The 21,470-nt window shown below is 29.9% G+C and overlaps 2 protein-coding genes and 1 long non-coding RNA gene across 4 annotated transcripts in view; 2 read left to right on the top strand and 1 right to left on the bottom strand.

The window, feature by feature from the left end:
* Positions 1-129: 129 nt before the first annotated feature.
* Positions 130-5,061, bottom strand: LOC106686696 (uncharacterized). The gene is made up of 5 exons (XM_014430137.3): positions 4,693-5,061; positions 4,429-4,550; positions 1,646-1,764; positions 1,199-1,278; positions 130-844 (listed from the first exon to the last, which is right to left on the bottom strand). Exons 1-5 carry the CDS (start codon positions 4,844-4,846, stop codon positions 726-728), a joined length of 594 nt encoding a protein of 197 aa, XP_014285623.2. The 5' UTR covers positions 4,847-5,061; the 3' UTR covers positions 130-725.
* A 1,290-nt stretch (positions 5,062-6,351) lies between these two features.
* On the top strand, positions 6,352-8,343 carry LOC106686697 (uncharacterized). The gene is made up of 2 exons (XR_001344056.3): positions 6,352-6,607; positions 8,155-8,343. It is a non-coding gene; the product is annotated as an uncharacterized lncRNA (long non-coding RNA).
* Positions 8,344-12,244: 3,901 nt separating this feature from the next.
* Positions 12,245-21,470, top strand: part of LOC106686693 (lisH domain-containing protein ARMC9) — a 26,036-nt gene continuing 16,810 nt past the window's right edge. For both annotated transcript variants that reach the window (XM_067052598.1, XM_067052597.1), the window contains exons 1-5: positions 12,245-12,323; positions 15,672-15,772; positions 15,856-16,029; positions 16,550-17,461; positions 19,419-19,641. In XM_067052598.1, coding sequence (XP_066908699.1) covers positions 15,695-15,772; positions 15,856-16,029; positions 16,550-17,461; positions 19,419-19,641 — 1,387 coding nt within the window. In that variant the 5' untranslated portion in view covers positions 12,245-12,323; positions 15,672-15,694. The remainder of the gene's footprint in view (positions 12,324-15,671; positions 15,773-15,855; positions 16,030-16,549; positions 17,462-19,418; positions 19,642-21,470) is intronic.

Raw genomic sequence — 21,470 nt, 5'->3', positions numbered from 1 at the left:
ACAAGAAGATACCTGAAAATCTAAACTTAGAACAAGTATAGTGATGGAAAAGAAAGCAAAAAATGAACCTACACATAAAAAACATTCAAAGAAACATTATAAAAACAAAGAACACAAATAAAAATATGACAGCAGTAGCTCTTCATCTGAATCTAAACATTATAAAATCAATAAATCAGCCAAAGCAACCAACATAGCTAAAACATAAAACAAAAATTGTAATTCTCTCAATGAAAAGAGCATTTAAGAATCAACTACTGCTGTTAAGGCATCCTGAGGTAAAATAATCTACCAAAGCTAAAATTTGTCAAAACAAATTGTCTGCAAGTACACAACGAATAACAAGAGATGTTGACAACAGGTTTTCCTTCCTTAATAAATCTTCTTGAACTTATACTTTTGAATCATCAGAAGCATCATCTTAATAATGTCTGCATAATATAAGTGTTTAAAACAAAACCAGTAAAACAGATTTATAAAGATAAAATATTCAAAATTATTTTATTTATGAACTTTTTATAACATAAACATATAATACAATAACAATACATAAATTAACCAAAAGATAAGAGTAAGAAACTACATATTTTAAATTAAGAAAAATGAACATTGGAGAAATATGAACAGTTATAAAAATTATGCTAAGCAATCTAGTACAATTAATCTAATTGAAGTCATTTTCGTAAAATGTAGTTCATATCAGCTTTGTTTCCTAAAATATATATTTAAACCATCGAATACTTTTTTATCACCTTCCACATTTCATCTGCGATTTCTTCTCGGCTTTTACCATTGATGCTTATATTGAAAATTTTCATTTTTGTATCAGTGGCATTACGAACATCTAATATCAGCTAAGGAAACACCAATAAAAGATCAACAAAAAATAATATCAGTTATTTTTTGAAATACAATTTTAATGGAAGTTCAGCAAAACATTTATTTCAACACTATCTATTAGTTTATAAAAATAGCATTCATTTTACTAAGTGTTGAAATAAAGTCTTGTTAGGAAAAACTTAATCATTTTTAGGAATTTGAGTCCAATATCTAATCTTTATCCAATTAGTCAGCATAATACTATTCATTTCTTTTCAGTTTTACTTTAACAGGAAAAGACCAAATACCAAAGAAAGACACGATTAAGTAAACAAACTGTTAATGATTTGAAAAAAAAAGGTTAGTTATAAAAGGATACAACCAGATAATGTATTTTTGTCACATGAGTCGAAATCCCACTTAACACCAGTCAGTTTTTCATAAGCTTCCAGCTTTTTCCTAATAGAAAAACAAATTAAAGAAAAGATGATTTCTAAATGAAAACGAAATTTGTAATAATATTATACTAGTAATTTATTAAATTAAATAATAACTACATACTACGTAGTTATTATATTTAACTACATACTATGTAATTATTATATTTTATACTATGAGTCCATTGTATATAATATGCAAACAAGGAAGAAAACAAAAGTATGGTTAATATAAGGAATATTACATTTAAAAATACATATTTTTTTTTTTGTATGTTAAGCAAAGAACTATTGTTGCGATTCTCTATAAACAATTAAATTAAAAATAACTCTACAAATTAGAATAACCAAAATAAATTATTTTTATTTTATTATTTTTAAACACAGACCTGCATATTTCAAGCAAGTCTAAATCCTTTTTACTAGGTTTAGCAGATGCTTTAGCTAGTCTATTATTGTATTGGGCTTTAAAGTCAACCATCATTTTCATTTCTCGAGCTTGGTCATCCTGAAAAATAAAATATTTATTCGACCAGGATTTTACAAAAAAAAAATTTTTTTAATTTAAATAAATAAAGGAATGACAAAATATCATGGTGATGAATTATTAATATGTCCTGAATTGGAAAAAAAAAAAAAAAGATCTTATTTATTTTATTACATGTTAATCATATTATCTCTCTATTCTCTATTCCTTGCCTTTCAGCAACATGGGTTTGGTAGTGGTGGCTTATTACACAAACAATATAAACAATACTATCTTTGTAAATAAATATATAAATTGACTATTGTCCACATTGACCCACACAATGCAGGGCTTCCTTAACATTCATTGCCTTCCTTTCCTGGAGCCTCCCAGAAACTATTTTGTTAACTGTTCCTCCAAATTGAAACAGGCTAGACCGTTCATTTCCCTTCCACACACTTAGGCTTTGTATAATAGGCAGTATCCTGAAGTTAATATTTCAGAGAATTGTTAGGGTTAAGAAAAACAAAAAGCTCCATTTTTCACTGTAGCATAAATCTCTGTGCCTCATAAGCAGTATAGGCAATAACATCCTTGTCTTTGATAAGTTATAACTGAGGTAGATGGGGTCAATGTATTAGCAAAGTTCTTGACACTAAGCATATCCTGGGTACAAGAAGGAGTTGAGATCCATAAGTCTGGGAGGACCCATTTCGTTACTAAGTGTGACTTACAAAAGGTGGGGATATACTTTCACATGGTTGCCACCATTTCCAGTCTTCTATTGTATCCTCCTGGATAATCTCTGTCCAATTCCTAGAATCCCCATGAATTCTCAGATGGATATTTGCTGGTAGTCTCACCGTGCCTTTTCTCTTCATTTCAAATTTCATATCTCATAGGAGATCAAGAGATAACAATCTGGATAAGACATTCCCCACCCCATAAGATATAGATGGTGTCTTGTAGCTGAGCTAAGCACTAAAATGTTCTGTACCAAAGGAGTACTCAATATCAAATCCTTGTAAATTTCTATAGTAGGAGCCATATTGTATCTTGTATCTCCATAATCTCAGGCCCCAAAAAAGCATGCCCTGTGGCATTGGGCCCATCCTATTTCCTGAGTAATTCAAGAGAGGTGTAACATCAAAGCTTCTCCTAATCTTCACTAAAGAGTAGATGCACACCTCCCTTGGCTAGGTGATAAGTGATCTTACTCCTTGTACTTGAATGCTGATAAGGAGTGTCCGAACCATCTTTTCTCTCAAAAGGATGACTTGGGTCTTTGACATGACCATCATCTTATTCCTTTTGCACTATGCATCAACCCTCCTAGTATAACTTCCTGCTTCTCATTTTAGTAGTGCTCTGCTATTGTTGGCCGAGATGGCTAAACCTTTCACACAAGTAACGGCAGGAAACCATTCTTCCTTGATTACTTACAAAATTTCATTGAAGAGGACCTTCCAGACCAAGGACAGAGCCCTGTGAACAGCACCTTGTGACTGTATTTTCATATTCCAAGAAACTACTCTGTGCATTATGTGATAAGTCCGGTTGGTAGCTTCTACACAAGAGCATACATAATGGGAACTTCTCATTTGTGCAGCTGTTAAAATAAGTTTCACCACTACACATTATCAAAAGCAGAGGATGTCAAAGAGAAACAACATGACACGCCTGTCTACCTTTTCCATGTCATAGTGTACTCATTTTCCCTTTGGTGGATCTGTACTACTGTGGATGGTTTGCTCTCATTCAGATAAACAGTAAGTTCTTGATTAACAGGTTCTCAAATACCTTATTTATAACAAGAAGAACATATACGAAACCATTAGACTTATTTAATTGTTAATACTTGTCTCATTCCTTGTAAAGAAGTCGGGCATCCATAATTTTCCATTTTTTTGGGAAAGTATCCTCAATTCCATTCAACATTGAAAGCTGAGATTCAACGCAGAGGATACTGTCCATAAGTCAATAAAATAAAAACCTGATGAAGGTCCAGGTGTCTGTCTGTCCACGTAAATTATTTATTTATGAATAATTCCATAATTTAATGAGTGAAAATTCTTCGTTACATTAATATGTGGTTACTTACTAAAAACATTTGGCACAAGTAAGTTCACGCTCGCCCACCATGTTGGTATGACAATTCTAGGCAGTATCAGCTAACTGAGAGAAAAAGTTCCATCTTTACCATATAATATAGCATGTTCATCACACCATAATATGTATGTGATAATTTGATATGTTTGTAAAAAATGTTTAGAGTTGAAAATGGACATCGAAGGATAGTCCTCAACATTGTCAATGGAACTAATGAAATATATATACTAATCTATATATATACTATATACTAAACTAATGAAATACAATATTTTAATTATGAAGATTAAATATTCAATATATAAGTACTTTCTTACTTTCTATTGAAATAATTTAGGACTACCAGAAGAAGGGTACACATAATTTAAAGAAGTAGAGTAGCTTAGTCAGTAATAATTTATAAATATCACTAATCATTCCCAAAAATGTTTATTAAAAAATAGAATGACAACTATACAAAAGGTCAAGAAATAGGAAACAAAAATAAATTAATGTAATAATGTTTAAAATTGCATTAAAAAAAAATCTACTGAATTTAATTTTAAAATATTTATATGGTTAGTAATTAACAATTATGATGAGCAAATTTAATATTACCGCTATTTTTTGTTGCATTGCTAAGATGCTAGCTTCTTTTGAACACTGCTTTTCCAGTTGTGACAATTCTTTTTCTAATGCAGGTATTTCTTTACTCAATTCCTCATTCTCCATTCGAATATCTAAACGAAAAGTAAATGTAATGTATCAAAAAACAAGAGACTAGAAATTTACTTGTACAGTAAAAAAGAAAGGCGGTAATCAAATAAATAATCAGTGTTTTACGTTCTCATAACTTTTCAATAACGAAAAACAAAGTCTCACCTCTCAATGATGCTTGGTTTTTACATTCTAAGTTGCTTATCACTTCACAAACACTTTTCTTTACATCCAAAAATTCTGGGAGTACATTGCAGGAGTCATTTTTTATTTTCTTCAGTTCATTATCCAACAATTGTAAAGCAGTAGACTGATCCATTGTAATAATTCAATAAATCCAGTTGTAATTACAAATCTAGATTGTATGAACTTAAAAACTGCTAACTTGGGAACGAAACTTTAATAAAATTAATTGGACTTCGAACTATCATTACATTCTACTCAGATTCAAAACATCAGAAATTGCAACGGCGGGAACAACAAAGAGGTATCAAAATTCGATTGATAACACCACCTTACATTAAAGCGTATGATAACAAGGAACATATCTTCATTTTCTTACGAGATAATTATTGTACCCATTTCAATTTTAAAAAAAAGAAAGCATTTCTGCGGGGTGAACCGAAAATATTGGTATAATGTATGGTAGGTACTGGAAATATGTCAGCTAGAAATATTTCTATCATAGGATATCTTATCAAATTATTGGCAAGAATTTTATATATATTAAGATGATAAGGTGAAAATAAACATCCTTTAGAATATTACCTAATGCTTAACATTTAATTTTACAACGTTTCGGAGTGTTTTCACCATCTTCTGGTAATATCATTCCTGTAATTGTAACATTTAATTCTAACATTTTAACATTTATCACAACAATTTACATATAATTTGACCTTATGGCTGGCTAATACATACAGATTAACAAATTCTAGAAAATAATCTAGAATATCTATTTTCTTTTTTTCCACGCTACAGTAAGTAGGCTATAATCCCATTATCTTTCTTGCAGCCCAATATAAGTTGCTTTTTGGCAGGATTTCATTTGAATCTTGATATATATTTCGTAGGCCTATACACATCAAGATATGGTTTTGCAGTTCGATTCCCTTTCTGCCAGCTAGTGGTTGAACCTTTAAAGATGTGACAAAAACATTAATTTTTCCATACCAGAAAGATAAATTTCTTCGTGCACTAAGGACCGATATGAGCCTCTAAATAATGTCCATTGAAAAAAAGTGTTCTTACCACGTTTATTTGAAATGAAAACTTCTGTTTTTATGGATGGCGTTTCTACCTAATTACCTTTCTCTCATGGCCTTCTGAAATCTGTCAACACTTCAATACAAGGCAAATCGTAATACTTCTGTCTTAATTGCTTCTAGCTTTGCCTCTAGCTTCCCGTATGTCACGACAAAAACATTTTGGATTTTTTTTTTAAGACAATCTACAGATATGATGATGTTTGCCTTCGATTTGGTAGTTTCGGATGCTTATTTAAAATAGTCCAAGATCGAGAACTGCATAAGTTAATAAGTAAATACTAGTAGGATCTAACTACTTTTTGATGTTTCTTTCTTTCAAATAAACTTTCCGTTCATTGCGTAGTTGAAATGTTTTTATTGTTACTGTAATTCTTACATTTATTTCAACATATAATGTTTTGTTACATTTAAAATATTTAATATATTATCGATTGACAGTTAAGAACGTTTTATCTCTTTTATAATGTTTAGTTCATATTACACTAACTTATACAATTTTTAATTCATATTACACTCCCTTACATAATGTTTAGTTCATATTTGTGTTTTCATTAGATTCTAATAAAAAATTCATCTAATTTGTTAAAGTAAAATTGTGAACTCTGTCATACTTTCAGTACCTCTATGTACCAGATTGAAATATTTATAACCTTCTAATTTCTGTCTTAACGCAAAATATATTTACTAGTCTTACAAGTCAATATCTGCGAATTATAAAATATATTTATACTTTATTTTAAAATAATATTGTAAACATTTATCGAAATGGCTGACAGCAATAGCGAGAAACACAACGACGCAGAATTAGAAAGGTAATAAAATATTTACATTAACTTGTTCTTTAGCTTTTGGCAGTGTTCTAAGTTTTCTTTCTTCTTAATCAATAGCTATTTTATGAAGTTATATCGATGTGATGGAACATTAGTGAGTGTTTTTTTAAATTACTTTAAAAATTTATCAAATTATTTACTAATAGTTTTCTTAGTGATAGAAATATATATACATTTATACTTGTTACCCAAAATCAAGAGCTAGTGTTTTGTGATTTTAAATTATTTTTTGTACCTAACATGCAAGAGGCTCAGAATAGTAAATAGGTCAGTATGCCAATTATTTGTGTGAATAATATTCATAAATGTTTCAATTATCTTTTCTAAAGTGAAATTAAGTAGAAAAGTCTTTTCTTCTTTTTTAACATATTTGAATTAATAAAATTAACCAAGTAGTATATGTTTTAATCATGGTATAAAATATTTCATGAAAACTACATAGTGAAACTGTTTTGTTATCAAATTTAAATTAACACAGAATTCTAAACTACTCTTGATTAGGTAACATTTATTTATAGCATATGTAAATTGTATCTATAAGTGGATTTTATAATCAAACAATATTGAAATGTCATTTTAAATTTTGTTGGGTAGGTGTAATGATTTTATAGATACATCAGATTTAATATCCTGTTAACATCAAATTAAAAACATAAATTGATGTATTTGATTGGTATAGGGTACTGTAACCACCCTTCTCCTTAAGTATTTAATTTTTAATGAGTCAGTTATATTTCGTTTGCTCTTTAATAGCTATTGAGCTCATATTGCTGCCCTGGAAGAATAATGACGCAATTATAAAATTTTATGAAATTGACTTTTTTGGGTGGCAGGCTCAAAAGTGTATTTACAAGATGTTTGTAAATGCATTTTTAAGCCCATCAATTTTACAAAATATAAATTTATGTTATAGTTCCGGACCAGCAATATAATTCTCACTTGTTAATAGTTAAGTATTTGTCCTATTTAACACCCTATTCTTCTTTTTTGATATTATCTATTTAGGATGATAAGTATGTTGTATAAATTTGTAACTCCTCATAGTTGAGCAGAGTTTCGCAATTTTTTTGAGTTTCTATTCAATTACACCTACTAAAAATATCTTTATAAAAATATATAAATTTCCTGCTCTCATTAACCCTTTGCACTCGAGGGCTCCATAGCAGAGCCTTTTAAAATTTGTCTTCAAACTCGAGGACTCCGCTATGGAGACAATGCAAATAATTTTCAGTTCATAACATAAGTAGAAAGACAAATCGTAAAAACTATTGTGTATAAGATATTTCGCTTTTGGTGACAAATGACGGTCGCGGCTCGCAGATCATTATGCTGTTAATAAAAATGAAAAAAGCTTCGAGTGCAAAGGGTTAAGTAATCAGCTGAATATCAATGATGTATAGTGTTGGTTGTTAATTTTTTTTTTTTTAAACATCATAAATTTATCAATGTAAATAAACTGTAAACTATTAAATTATTTACTCAAATATTATTCCTACTGATCTTCTAACAGTATCATGGTTTTTTTACAGATTGGCAGCTGATGAACTTTTAAAAGAAGCAAAAACATTAGCAAAGATAGCAAAAGTGGAAGGAGCTTTAGGATGGAAGAAGAGACGTATTCTTAGAACTAATAAAATTTTCTTACACCAGACATTAAAGAGAACTGTTAATGCTAACAAAATGAAAACAACAATAAAAAAATAATTTAAAAGATTGAATTGGAGTAATCATTCCAAACTTTTTTATGAATGTTAAACATAATTATTAGTTTAGATGTATAGTAATGATAATAATAGCCTATATTTGTATTTTCTTACCATAATATTTACTTTATTTAAAATGTACATTATATTTTATATTTACAATATTATTATACATTGCACTTCTAGTTAAGACTAAATTTTCCATTAATATATTTTACCTATGGGCACAGAACTTTTCTCAATGCAGTAGTAGGAGCTGAAAGTATTCCATGCTCAATTTCTTTCTATCTTGGGCATTCTCCATCCTTGTAGTGCCTCCTTTACTTTTAATTACATCCACCCATCTTTTTAGAGCCCTTCCTATGTTTTCTATATTGGTTGGGGGTCCATTGCAGGACTTGGGATTATTACTGCAATTATTATCATTAATTAGAATTATTAATGTAAGAAATAAGTGAAATTTATTTTTATTTTATTTTGAATTCTATTTCCTCCTCTATCTGCTACTAGTTAATTTTTATTGACAAAGCTTTAGAAATGGAGTGGAAAGGATTTTCAACTTTTTATTATTTTTATTTAAGTGAAAAGTGATTGTATCTTATATTCAAATTTTGTACTATAGTTTAAAGTTACAATAAACAAATACTAATTGGCCTTTCCGTGCAAGATTTATGATTTGTATTACAGTAGTACCCTGTTTATCCTTCCTGGGCAAAACGTTACCAGTTAAACAGGAATGCTGGTATTCTAGAGTGAATAAAAGAAAAACTTGCTACTCTAATCCTCTCTCCTCTTTCCCTATTTCCTTTGCACTGTTAGGAATGGAGTTGCCTCAGTCAATTTTTTGTATGTATCTCTAAGAGTTGATCCAATAAGTGACCGTATTCCTTTCCAATCCTGTCTATCTTGCCATTATAGGTAAGCCTTGGGCTACCAACAGGGCACTTTCTTATGGGCCTTAATTCCATCAACCAATGTACTTTTACCTTGTACCTTTGAGGACTTCAATTACAGATTTCACTGCTAATGTGGCTCAAATGCTGTTATTTCTTATACAGTCCCTTCTGGTTTTTCCAGCCACTCTCACTGCCGTAAGTTTTCTTGCATGTTTCTTAAGAATAATTCAACTTTCTTTCTTCTGTTCCCATACAGAAGAACAGGCAAGAATTGAAACTTTGTTTCTTTACTTACTTCTTGTTTGCCTATCAGTGCTGAAGATATTTGGAAGAATACACTGTTTGCTTTTCTTAAATTAAATTTTTACTCTCATTTTAAGTTTTACACATCACGAAACAAATTTGGTCCCATGTCTGCCTATCTCTTGTAACAGACGGTTTTTCAGAATGTACCTATACTTTTAAGAAATGACTTGTCCTCTGGATTTAGTTTTTGAACCGTAGATCATTAATTTGAAATATAGGTTCTACAAAAATTTTTTTGCATGCTTGAGCGAAATATAAATCTCCAGAAAATAATTATTTCGAAAACATAATTAAGTATTAAATAAGATATATGAGAAGTACAGATGGAAGAAAACATATATAAAACAATGAGAAAGCTATATGACCAATTTACTTGGCAAATGTTTTCTAATTATAGAATAAATAATCCAGTGGAAAAGTATTTATAAGTGTGTGTTTGTGAATTTTCCCAAATCCATACTTGGATTAATTAAAAATAAATAAGTTATGTGAATGCAATGAGAGTTTTATCCAAAACAAAGAAAAATACAATATTTTCACCAATAGAAATATTGAACAACTACAAATATATGAAGTACTTAAGATAATTTTTAAAGGAGACTTTTGGAATTCTATTTATAGGTAGATTCTCCACCTGTCTTTATCATGCCATTGTATACATACTATCTAATTTACTGGTTGTATATATTATAATACAATTATAAATAATAATTGTAGAAAGATAGTCCGGGTGGCGGTCAATAAATGTATCAAAATAGTAAAAGAAAACTATTTCTATACGGCTCATGTTTTGCAGTGCAGGCTTAATGAGTTCAAGCTTTAAAATAATGATTATAACTCCTAATGATACTTCAGTTAGTTGTATAATTAGTTTTTAACCTACTCACCAAGGTTAGAAGACTGGACCAGGGTTGTGAGAAAACAGATGGAGACATTCAGGAATCCCAGCAAGATAACAATGTTATACACCGATTCTTTGTAAATGTCCCAGTATTTGAAATGCAACTCATTTTTCTATCATGCACATTCTTCAGAATTGGTGGAGTTTTCAAAAGTTTCAGGGTAGTGATTTTGATAATATTCACTGATTATACATTTTATGATGTAAAATCTAAACGGTGAAAATAAATTCATTCTCCTTAAAGCAATTAGTGTTATTAAGTATTCTTCTCAGAAATGCTGTTCCAATTTTTATGTCTCTCTTTCTATGTCGTTGGTAGGAACATTCAAATACATTAACCCGGATACCCTCCAGGGTTGTGAGGAAATCGAACTTGGTAATTTTTTATTACCTGTTACTACAATAGAGCAACTATTCCAAATGAGTGAGTTTGTAGTATGCCCCCTCCTCTAAATAAAGACTTTTTCATATCCATATGTTAACAGTAAAGACCTACAATCATTCAGGGGCACAAATCCTATAATGGAGAGGTAATGACTCAAATACGATTTGTAGATCCAAGCTCTGATTCTTAAAACTAAGTAAAAGCAACAAATGGAATTTCATTTTTTACAGTGCTGGCCTGCATAAAAATCAATTGATAAACCTATATTAATCAGTTGGCAATATATAAATTTCACATCGATTCGTAGGATAATAAAAATTCATACATAGAGAAAAAAATTTAAAGAAATAAACCTTATGTTACTACTGCTTTGCTTGGTAGAACAATTATGAACCTAAGACGTTCCTACTGAAAAAAAATCGTTCTTCGGTCCAAAAAAAAGCAAGATTTTGATTTAATAAATTCCAATCATATTCCGAAATTTTACTATTCATTGTTTTATTGCCTGAAAATTGTTATTTATTTTTTTTACTCTAATTATTTAAGATCTTTTATTACTTATGTTATTGCACCTTTTTTTAATTGTAATTAATGTTTTCTTTTAAATATTATATAATTTACAATGAAAATATAACTTGATTAATTTGGAGAGATTTTTCTCATACTCATCACATCTTGAAAAATGGGTAACGTATTGACACCATACACTTATTTAGTAAATTTAATTCTAAGAGAAACAGACAATTGTTTTATAGAATAGAATAAAGTTTGACGTCAATGTTTAAAAAAAAAAATGGGCGTTTAAAATGTTTATATGCTTCTATAAAATTAGCATTGTATAAGATGTGGCATTAATTTGAGGTAAGTGTAAGCCAAAATAGTTTATGGTTACTATTTGCAAATGAATCATTTCTGATGATGAGGAAATGGAGGTTAATAATTTATAAGTGACTGTGGATATTTATGAGGAGAGGATGGTTGGATAAGAATAAGATCAACAGCCAATGAATAAGATGATATATAGAATTATTAAAGTAAATAGTTGTACAGAATGGAAGAAGTAATTAATGAATTTTATTTGTTTGTTTTTTAATAACCTCATTACTATAAATTAGTGCTTAAGTATGGTCAGTTTCTATCTTGAAATTGCTGTCCACTTTTTTAAGAGAGCGAGTATAACCTCGAGGGTGGAGGTTAATAATTTCAAATCAAAATTAATGTATTATAATTAAATATTACGGTAGTCTGATCATGGATACTCGTAGTTGTTATTTCAATGAATTAGATATCCCATATAAATCATTAATTATTTCACATTAGCTATATTTGATCTGAAACATTGTGAACTAATTGGTAAGTTTTGGAGCTATTGTGGTCGAACAAGAGTAAATGTGTGTATATCTAAACAGCTATCTATCGATTTCCGACAGTCCAACCTCGGCCATCGTCGAAAATGAATCCCTTTGCGGCAATTTCTTCACTTGGTAATAATATCATACCGTGAGAGGTAATATTAAAATTCTTACATACATATACATAAGCACTTACTCCACATTTACATGTACACATCGATCGAGAAGTTAAATAGAATTAAATGTATACCATGCGTTGTCAAGCATTATAATAGTTTTGTTTATTTTTTTATGAGTTCTATAATTTTCGAAATTCATTAACGAATAATGAATTATATAATCATTTTAGTCATCTTGTTATTATAAATAAATAAGACATTTAATTAATTAATTTCATCATTAGTTTTTTCCATCAATGTTTCCTACTACTTAATCAATTCTAAAATTAATCATGAATTGATATGGTTATTATTCATATTTTATATATCATCATTACCATTGGGCCTTTAATCTTTATTAATCATTAGATAATAACATAACAGGTAGGAAAACATTAAAATTACCCCTTATTCATATTTTCTAAGAAAATCACATGCAGGATCTACACGTTTGCCGTTTGCAACAAACACTTGGCAAACAAAGGAAGCAACAAACGTCTGTGTACACACGTTTGTTTTGTTTTCTTGAATATTACTTTCAGTTTACTCTTTTTTCATTCTAAAAAAAATACTGAATAAAGATAGGCAAGACGGAAGAAAACTATATCAGCAATGTATGTTGTAGATGGCAAAATCAGAAATAGTACTAAATAATCTATAAATTCAACCTACGTTCTAGAATATTTGTCAGAAACATTTTAATTTAACTAGTTAGACAAATGTATTCATATTTTTTCTATTTTAAATCACAAATAATCAAGTTTACTGGTTGGATTTATATAAATGTACAGTTGTAAATTTCAATAAAAAAATTAAAAAACAAAATCAGAAATAAACTGCTATTAATTAACGAAATTTGAAACAATGTGCTTACACCGAATCGAAAGAATTTTAAATACGTATAAATATGTACAATCTTAAACTAAAGTTATTTAATAATCCGAAAGTTTGGGAAATTCTTTAAACATTTAAAACACTGAGAGCACAAACATTTGTAGGTTGGCTGTTCTAAAACAATGCTAACTGAGCGTAAACGTAATGATTTAGCACAAGGACCGACACCCATCGGGTCGGCCATATATTCAGGCTAAAGTTCCAAGGAACTCTTCCACATGCTTGCACAATCACGAATTTGCCATTGTTTGGCAAACCTGTAGAAGCACCTTAAAATTTACATTCCATAGAGCTCATATTAAAATATATATATATATATATTGATATTTCAACTGTTTTAAAAATATATGAAACAAGTAAATTCGATGTGAGTTATACAATGGCATAATAAAGAGATGTGGAGAATCTATTTTGTATCAAGATTCTAAGTCAGTCGTATATACAAATGTAGTCCTAGTAGTACAAGACCACGAGGAGGAAAAAGGCAGTTATCCCCAATTTTTGATTACTTTAATGAAAACTATGTATAATTACTAGTCAAAATTGATGAGTCTGCCAAGTATAAGTAGGAGGAATAAAAAATGGCTGCTGTTTCAAAGCGATAAAAAAAAAACTAATTTTTCATTCGGAGCTCTATATCATAAAAAGTAGGAACAACACAAGAAAACCTAAGAGAACATTATTTAAATAATAGTAAATTTGCTGAAATATGAGCCCTAATAGAGTTATTTACGTTAAATATTTTTTGAGATATAGCTTTTTAAAAAAGCAACATTTCATAAAAATGTTGTATGGGACGTACTGAAAGATAAGTAATTAGTGAATTTATTTTGAACAATTTACATCTCAAAAACCATTTGATGTACAGATGTCTATTAGCACTCAAATTAAAGCTAATTTAATGAGCAATAAAGTAGTTTATAATGTTTATCTTTGTAGGTGTAATAGTTTACATAAAATTTACTAAAATAAATTGATTTATAGTTCTTCGGACAAATTTTCATTTGCCAAATTCATATTCATATGTGAATATCATAAAAAGTACTACCTCTACGAAGATAAGTGTCATAAACTACTTTATAGTAAATTAAATTTCATTTATTTAGAGTGTTGGCAGACATATGTGCGTCTTATGGATCTAGAGATGTATTTTTTTCAAAAATCTAACATTTTATGCGAACAACTAGAAATTAACATTTTGTGAGTTTATTTTGTCAAATATCATAAAAACTACTACGCCTACAAAGATAAAAAAAAATTATCTATTTTGTAGTAAATGTAACTAGCTTTAATTTGAGCACTGGCAGACATCGTTCGTCTAATGGTTTCTGAAATGAAGTTTTTCATAAATCAAACTTATTGTCCGAACAACACCAAACCAATTTATTTTAGCAAATATCATGAAAACTACTATTTCTACGAAGGTAACCGTCATAAATTTTTTTATAGTACATTAAACTAGCTTTAATTTGAGTGCTTATAGACATAATATTCAGGAAATTTACTCTTCTTTAAATAATGCTCTCTTAGATTTTCAAGTGTTGTTGGTAGTTTTTAAGATATAGAGCTCTGAATGAAAAAATTGTGTTTTTTTAAGGTTTTTAAACAGCCGCAATTTTTTATTCCCCCTACCTATACTTGGCAGCCTCATCTGTTTTGACCAGTAATTATACCTAGTTTTCATTAAAGTAATAAAAAATTGGGGTTAGATAACTGTTTTTTTTCTTCCCGGCTCTTGTACTGTAGGTAACGGATCTGTTCGACAGCAATGAGTGGGGTATTATTAAGGGATACTGCGGGGTAAGAAGTCATGGGTTTATAACGAAGGGTAAATATGATTTGATAGGATTTATTGAAATTTATTTTAATCCTCTAGGTTTGACTCTATTCTTCAAGGATGATGATGTGGGATACAATGGAATGGTCATTATTCATACAATAGACATGTGTCACCGTTGTATGTGGCGAGGATAGTGTTAAATTGGGTTGGTATTTCAGCTGAAAAAATAGGATAAAGGATAAAGGATATAATAAACTGTATAAAAACTATACTAAGGTACACCAGCAGACTGAGGAGAATTTAAAAACTTAAATAGTTTTTTCGCTCGCTACTCAATAAAAGATGTAACTTGCTTATAAAATACAATAGTCCTTTTCTAGAGAGAGTCGGACATGGAAGTTCTTTGTATTAACTTCTCTGTTGCTTTTAGAGCTTATTTCAACATCCTTAAATTTTACAAGAGACTTACGGGACTCTGTGCATAAGTAAAGTTTAAAGGTTAATCAAAACAAATATTTATTGAAATAATTAAGCTGGAAATGGGACTCATTACCTATTAGGAGTAAAATTAAAGCTTATTCCTTATTTGAATTGAACAAATAACTATTAATAAAAAATTATTGTAGTGTTATCTTAACTATAGAGTCTCATTTATCTAAGTATACTTGTAGTTGATGGCAGTCATCGACGAACGATGTCGGAAAACATCGTCATGGACGAATTCAACGAATGTGCTGAAACAGAATCATTCTGCGTTCAGCTTGTATATGAAGTAAGTTTAGTTTCTTTATATTAACCTTATCCTAAAAAACTAATTTTGATATTGTCTATATAATAGTTATATTGTGTTTTCAGTTCCTGGTATGTTACAACTTTAGCAAAACCGTTAATGTATTCATCGAGGAAATCCAGAGTAGTAGTTACTCACTCCCTGAAAAAAGACCTAACAGGAAAGACAGGATAGAGAGAGTTGATGCTCTGGAGATGATTTCGTGTGTAAATACAGGAAACCACTTACATTTCTTTCGGGTAAAACATTTTTTATTGGAATAATGAGTAATGGTCGATGTTAAACGAGGTTACAACCTCTCGGGTTTGTATCTTGTTTAGCCCTGACAAAGCCCTGCAACGTAGGGCGAAACGTTGGCTCAAATAAAAATTTACTATTTGAGTTTAATTTGACCGCACCCGGACCATATTCCATTTATTGATACACACAGTCAATCAGCAATCTTCCATAAACAAATTATATTGTGTGCTAATGTAATAGCAAGAGTATTTCTCCTTCTTATAATTTTTTTATGTCAAGTTAAGAAAATTGAATACTTAAAAACTTAAATAGTTTCTTTACTTTACTTTGTTCATTTTTAAATAAATTTAAATTACAACGGAGTAAAACGTCGACTCACACTAAATAGTTTTATTTCTGTTTGAGTTTTTTTTCTTTCACCGCACCCTGACCATATTCCTTTTATTATTATACACGTTCAATCTAAACTCATGTTAGATATAAATATTAAACTACTGTTTGATCAATTCTTTGTTACAGAATTGGACCGATCTCATTCCAAGAAGTATCAAAGATGAGAGGGAATACGAAAATATAACCGTATTGTTGCACGCATATTTCGCCACGTTGCCCATGAGGGAAGACGTACCGAGGACAGATCACATCGTCGTTGAAAATTCAAATCAGATAGATGACAAAAATAAAACATTCTCCGAATTCACAAAATATAGTGAAAATGAAAAAAATTCAGAATCTATCAAAGACAATAAAAATGAAACATATGCTGAATCGACAAAACTAAAAACCGCAGAATTAATAAGCGATGCTAAAATCTTAGAAGAAGTGGAAGCAGAAGAACCGGAAGTGCAAACAGAAAACAAGAAATCTGATAAAGAAAATGTAGATATTGAATTGAAAATTGAAATGGAGGAAAGTAAAACAAATTCAGGAGAACTAGAAATAGCAGATATAAACGAAGAGATTGTTACAAAGGATAATGAAACACATAATATTAAAGAAGGAAATGATGATAAAGAAAAAGAAGGAAATGATTTTAAAGAAAAAGAAGGAAATGATTTTAAAGAAAAAGAAGGAAATGATGATAAAGAAAAAGAAGGGGTAATAGATAAAGAACAAAAATTCAGAAATTTAAGAAAAGTAGAAATAAAAATAGACAATTTGATTACTAATTCTGATAAAAATAAAGAAATAAAAAATGAAACTATTGAAGAACAGAGTGTATTTAAGGAAAATGAGATTAAAGCCATGGGAGAGGAGAAAATGAATAATAAAGAGACAAATTTAAATCACCCAACGGCTATGCAGATGTTCAAGAATTATCTGTTAGAAAATAAATACAGGTTTAGTTCAGAAACCGAATACCTCCCTTTGTTTGCTCTCCCTTTTATAGAAAATCCAAAAGAACACCTGGCGTACTCTGAAGTTTTTAAGGTAATGTTATTCAAACATTCTTTTTTAAATTTGTTTATATTGGTTTGTAATTTTGTGTAGTATGCTGTGGCGATTATTCCATTTGTTTACAAGAGCGTGACTCCGTTAGCTCTATTTATAAAGAAAATAAACATTCCAAGATACTTAATAATCGCTCAGTCATTTTTATCAAATCGATCGTTCTTTGTTCCAATCAATAACAAAACCTTCCTCACGTATTGTACAGTCAAGGTGGTAGTGTTAGATTTGACTCCAATTGATTATGTTTTGTACTCTTGACCAGAAGGCTTCGACAATGCCTGTCCAAATAGGTAAAGTAGTTGATTAGGAGCTGAAGAGACAGGATGAGACTTAAGGAGTGGCAACCGTAAGTTATCTGAAGATGGTAACCTCGTCCTATACATACGAAGGAGGAATGCAAGCCCGGAGGGTAACCAGTCATTTCTTCCAGTCTTGCTCCAACTCATTAAACCCTCTTATAACAGAAATAGGAAATTATGCTAAAACTACAAATCATCGATATAAACAAACAAAAGAACCAAACATATATTAATGTAAATATAAATCAATGATATGTTTTTTATTCTATTCAATGTTACGTATTTTATTTCAATTCAATGTTTTGGTTTTTCCTTCAGTTTATTTTACTAAAATGTAAAAACAAGTAATTATGTAAAAAGTAATTAGTATCTAGAAAATTTTTAAGGGGTTATCCCAAATCAATATGTTAAATATTGTACATTATATATTTAAGCAATAAAAAAACGTATAAAAAATATACACATAAAAGAAATTACGATTACTTTAGGATAATAATAAAAAAATGGAAAATATTTATATACACAAAACCGATTGCACAACCCGTTTCTGGCGTGCTACTCGTGTTGCATGAGCTATAGAGAGATAGAGGTGTGTCTTTTGCATCTTAGGCAATGTAGTCTCCTATTATCGTCAGTCTAAAATTCATTATCTATAAAGGGTTTAATAGTTTAATTTTTGTTCAAACAAAAAATTGTTAAGTTCAAATATATTTATGGGTTTAACACTACAAACATTAAATTAACTCCACAATATGAATTTGCTTTTAAAACTTTTAAAAATCACCTATGTGTTATTTTTTCTATGTAGAAGATATTCTAGTAGATCAAGAATCTTATCGGTTTATAAAGCTCCTCAACAAGGTGGGAAATAAAATTTGCCTATTTATAATTTATAATTGGTTATTCATTTATATCATGTATTAAAGAGCATACTTTATCATTTTAAATAATTACAACTTTTTATTCCTTGTTAACTTAGTATTTACGCTCAATTTTTTTGCATGATGCTTTGTTAATATGAAATAGAGTAACAGTAACTTTACCTTATTATTTTAGGAAATGTAAGTTCCACTTTAAGGTTGCTTATCAAATATTCATAACATAATTTTTTATGTTTGTAACATCTTACTTGAATGATTATTATCTTGTTTATTTTATTATTATTGTTATCATCAGTTGTTCTCGCTATTGCGGGTTGAGTATCTAAGGTGGGAAACCAGAAGTCGAGCCACCTTCATATTTATTTTCCTTTTTTCAAATATTTAAAAATGTTCGCACTCTACGTGCTGTATCTAATAGAACAGACTTGAGCCTCTCTTAGTACATCGATAGGCACTCCCAAACCATTCACGCCTGCCTCTGTGGATTTTGGTACAAGGCCATTAGTGGATATAATGATTGGAGTAGTGGTGACACAAATGGTATAATTCATTCAACTCTAGCTTCTATAACTTGTTAATAAAATTATCGTTGGGGATCCCGACATCAATAAGTTCAGCTTTTTATATTTATTATTATATATATATTTTTCCCCCTTTTTTCTTTTTGAGTCAGTATTCTTGTTTTCTAAGTATAACGGTCCATTTTTTATCATTTTCGTTAAAATAAAAGATGCTCTGCCTCTAATTTTATTTTAGGAAAAATGGGTGCGAGATTTGAAGAGTGCCCTGAAATCGTTCTTGATTAAATACAGTTGCGGCGAGACGGTGGTACCACAGATAGTCAACATGTGCAATGAGAGAAAGAGATCAACCGCTCTGCTGAAGAAGTACGAGGCTAGTGCCGAAGACTCCATGAAGCGCTACCACGAAACCAAAGCCAAGCTCCACAAACTGAAGAGGGATCACAAACAGTTAGTAGGTAAGTCTATTATAAACGCGTACATTTAATTTTTAATTTATTTATTAATTAGAACTGTAATAGAGTTCAAATATTTAATTAGCCCATTAAGGGAAGTGAGTTAAGGCGTCACCTAAGCAACTTCGTAACCGCAGAGGGACCTGTTTAATCTAGTACAAGAGCCCGGTGGAAAAAAATTCGGTAATTTCACCCCAATTTGTTATTACAATAAAAAATAAGTATAATTACTCGTCAAAATTGAGGAGTTTGTCAAGTATAACTAGGGGAAAACAAAATGGCGGGTGTTTCAAAATTAAAAAAAAATACATTTTTCATTAGGAGCTCTATATCTTTAAAACTACCTATAACACTAGAAACTCTAAGAGAACATCATTTAAAGTAGAGTAATTTTTTTTAAATATGATCCCCAGTAGAGTTGTTTGCATTCAATAGTTCCAGGGATGCAGATTTTTAAAAAGCAACATTTCATGAAATATAACAGAAAAATCAGTAGTTGGTGAATTTGATGTGGAAGTCAGTATCTCAGGAACCATATGATGTACAGATGTCTATTAGCACTCAAATTAAAGCTAGTTTAATGTACTATAAAGTAGTTCATTACGTTTATCTTCGTGGAAGTAGTTTTTATCATGATATTTGCTAAAATAAATTGATTTCTAGTAGTTCGGACAAAAATTTCATATGCGAAATTCATATTCATATCGCACTAGTATTTCTAAAGTGACACAACTCAAAAATCGGTGTTTTTGAGTTATGATTATGAAAGAAATTGGTAAATATATCTTTATGAATCATCAAAACTGTATCAACCTAGCTTCAGAGTTTGTCCGCCAGAGGGCACTTGTGTCACTCTTGCTGCCTTAATGCTATTCCCCCTCCATAGGCAAGAGTGTCACATTGTCAGTTGTCTTGAATTTTGAGTTGTGTCACTTTAGAAATACTAGTGCGATATGCAATATCATAAAAACTACTAGCCTTATGAAGATACACGGTTTTAAATACTTCATAGTACATTAAATTTTAATTTGATAGCTTGCAGAATTATGCTCGTCCTATGGTTTCTGAAATCAAAAGTTTTTTTTCCGAACAACTTGAAATTATCATTATGTAAATTTATTTTTGCAAATATCATGAAAATTACCACTCCTATGAAGATAAACGCCATAAGCTACTTAATAGCACATTAAACTAACTTTTACTTGAGTGCTAATAGACATCTGTACGTCGAATGGGACCTGAGATATATATTTCCCACAAATAATTCACTAATTACTAATTATTCAGTAACTTTTTTTTGAAAAGTTGCTTTTAAAAAACTATATCTCGGGAACTATTGAACGAAAACAGTTCTTTTAGTGCTCAAATTTTAGTAAATTTACTCTAATTTAAATTATGTCCTATTAGGTTCCCTAGTGTTGTAGGTAGTTTTAACGTTATGGAGCCTGAAAAAGCTGCCATTTTGTATTCCCCTTACTTTTTTTCTCCTCTTGGGGTCTTGTACTAATTACGGCCTAGGCGGGTAAACTTTTAATCTTTGCGACCACACGGAATGGAAACTCGACCTTCCCAAAACATGATAAACTATAGGATTAAAAAAAAAAAAGGCAATGAGTAACTGTACTATCTGAATAAAAAACGCCATAAGAGATGGTTTAACTACAATTTAAATGTATGATTTACTATTTATTTTTGCATCCCAATTTTTATGGCATTGTTAAAATTGGTATTAATTTTACTAGACAAATGGTCTAAATTGCCAATCCATTACAAAAGACTGATCTACATGACTATTATAAGGCCTATCTGGACATACGGAGTTGAGCTTTGGG

Source organism: Halyomorpha halys, unplaced genomic scaffold (assembly GCF_000696795.3).
Source record: "Halyomorpha halys isolate HHAL.00 unplaced genomic scaffold, Hhal_1.1 Scaffold862.1, whole genome shotgun sequence".
Taxonomy (NCBI): domain Eukaryota; kingdom Metazoa; phylum Arthropoda; class Insecta; order Hemiptera; family Pentatomidae; genus Halyomorpha; species Halyomorpha halys.
The sequence above is the reverse complement of the archived record's forward strand: the minus strand, read 5'-3'. Positions and strand labels throughout refer to the sequence as shown.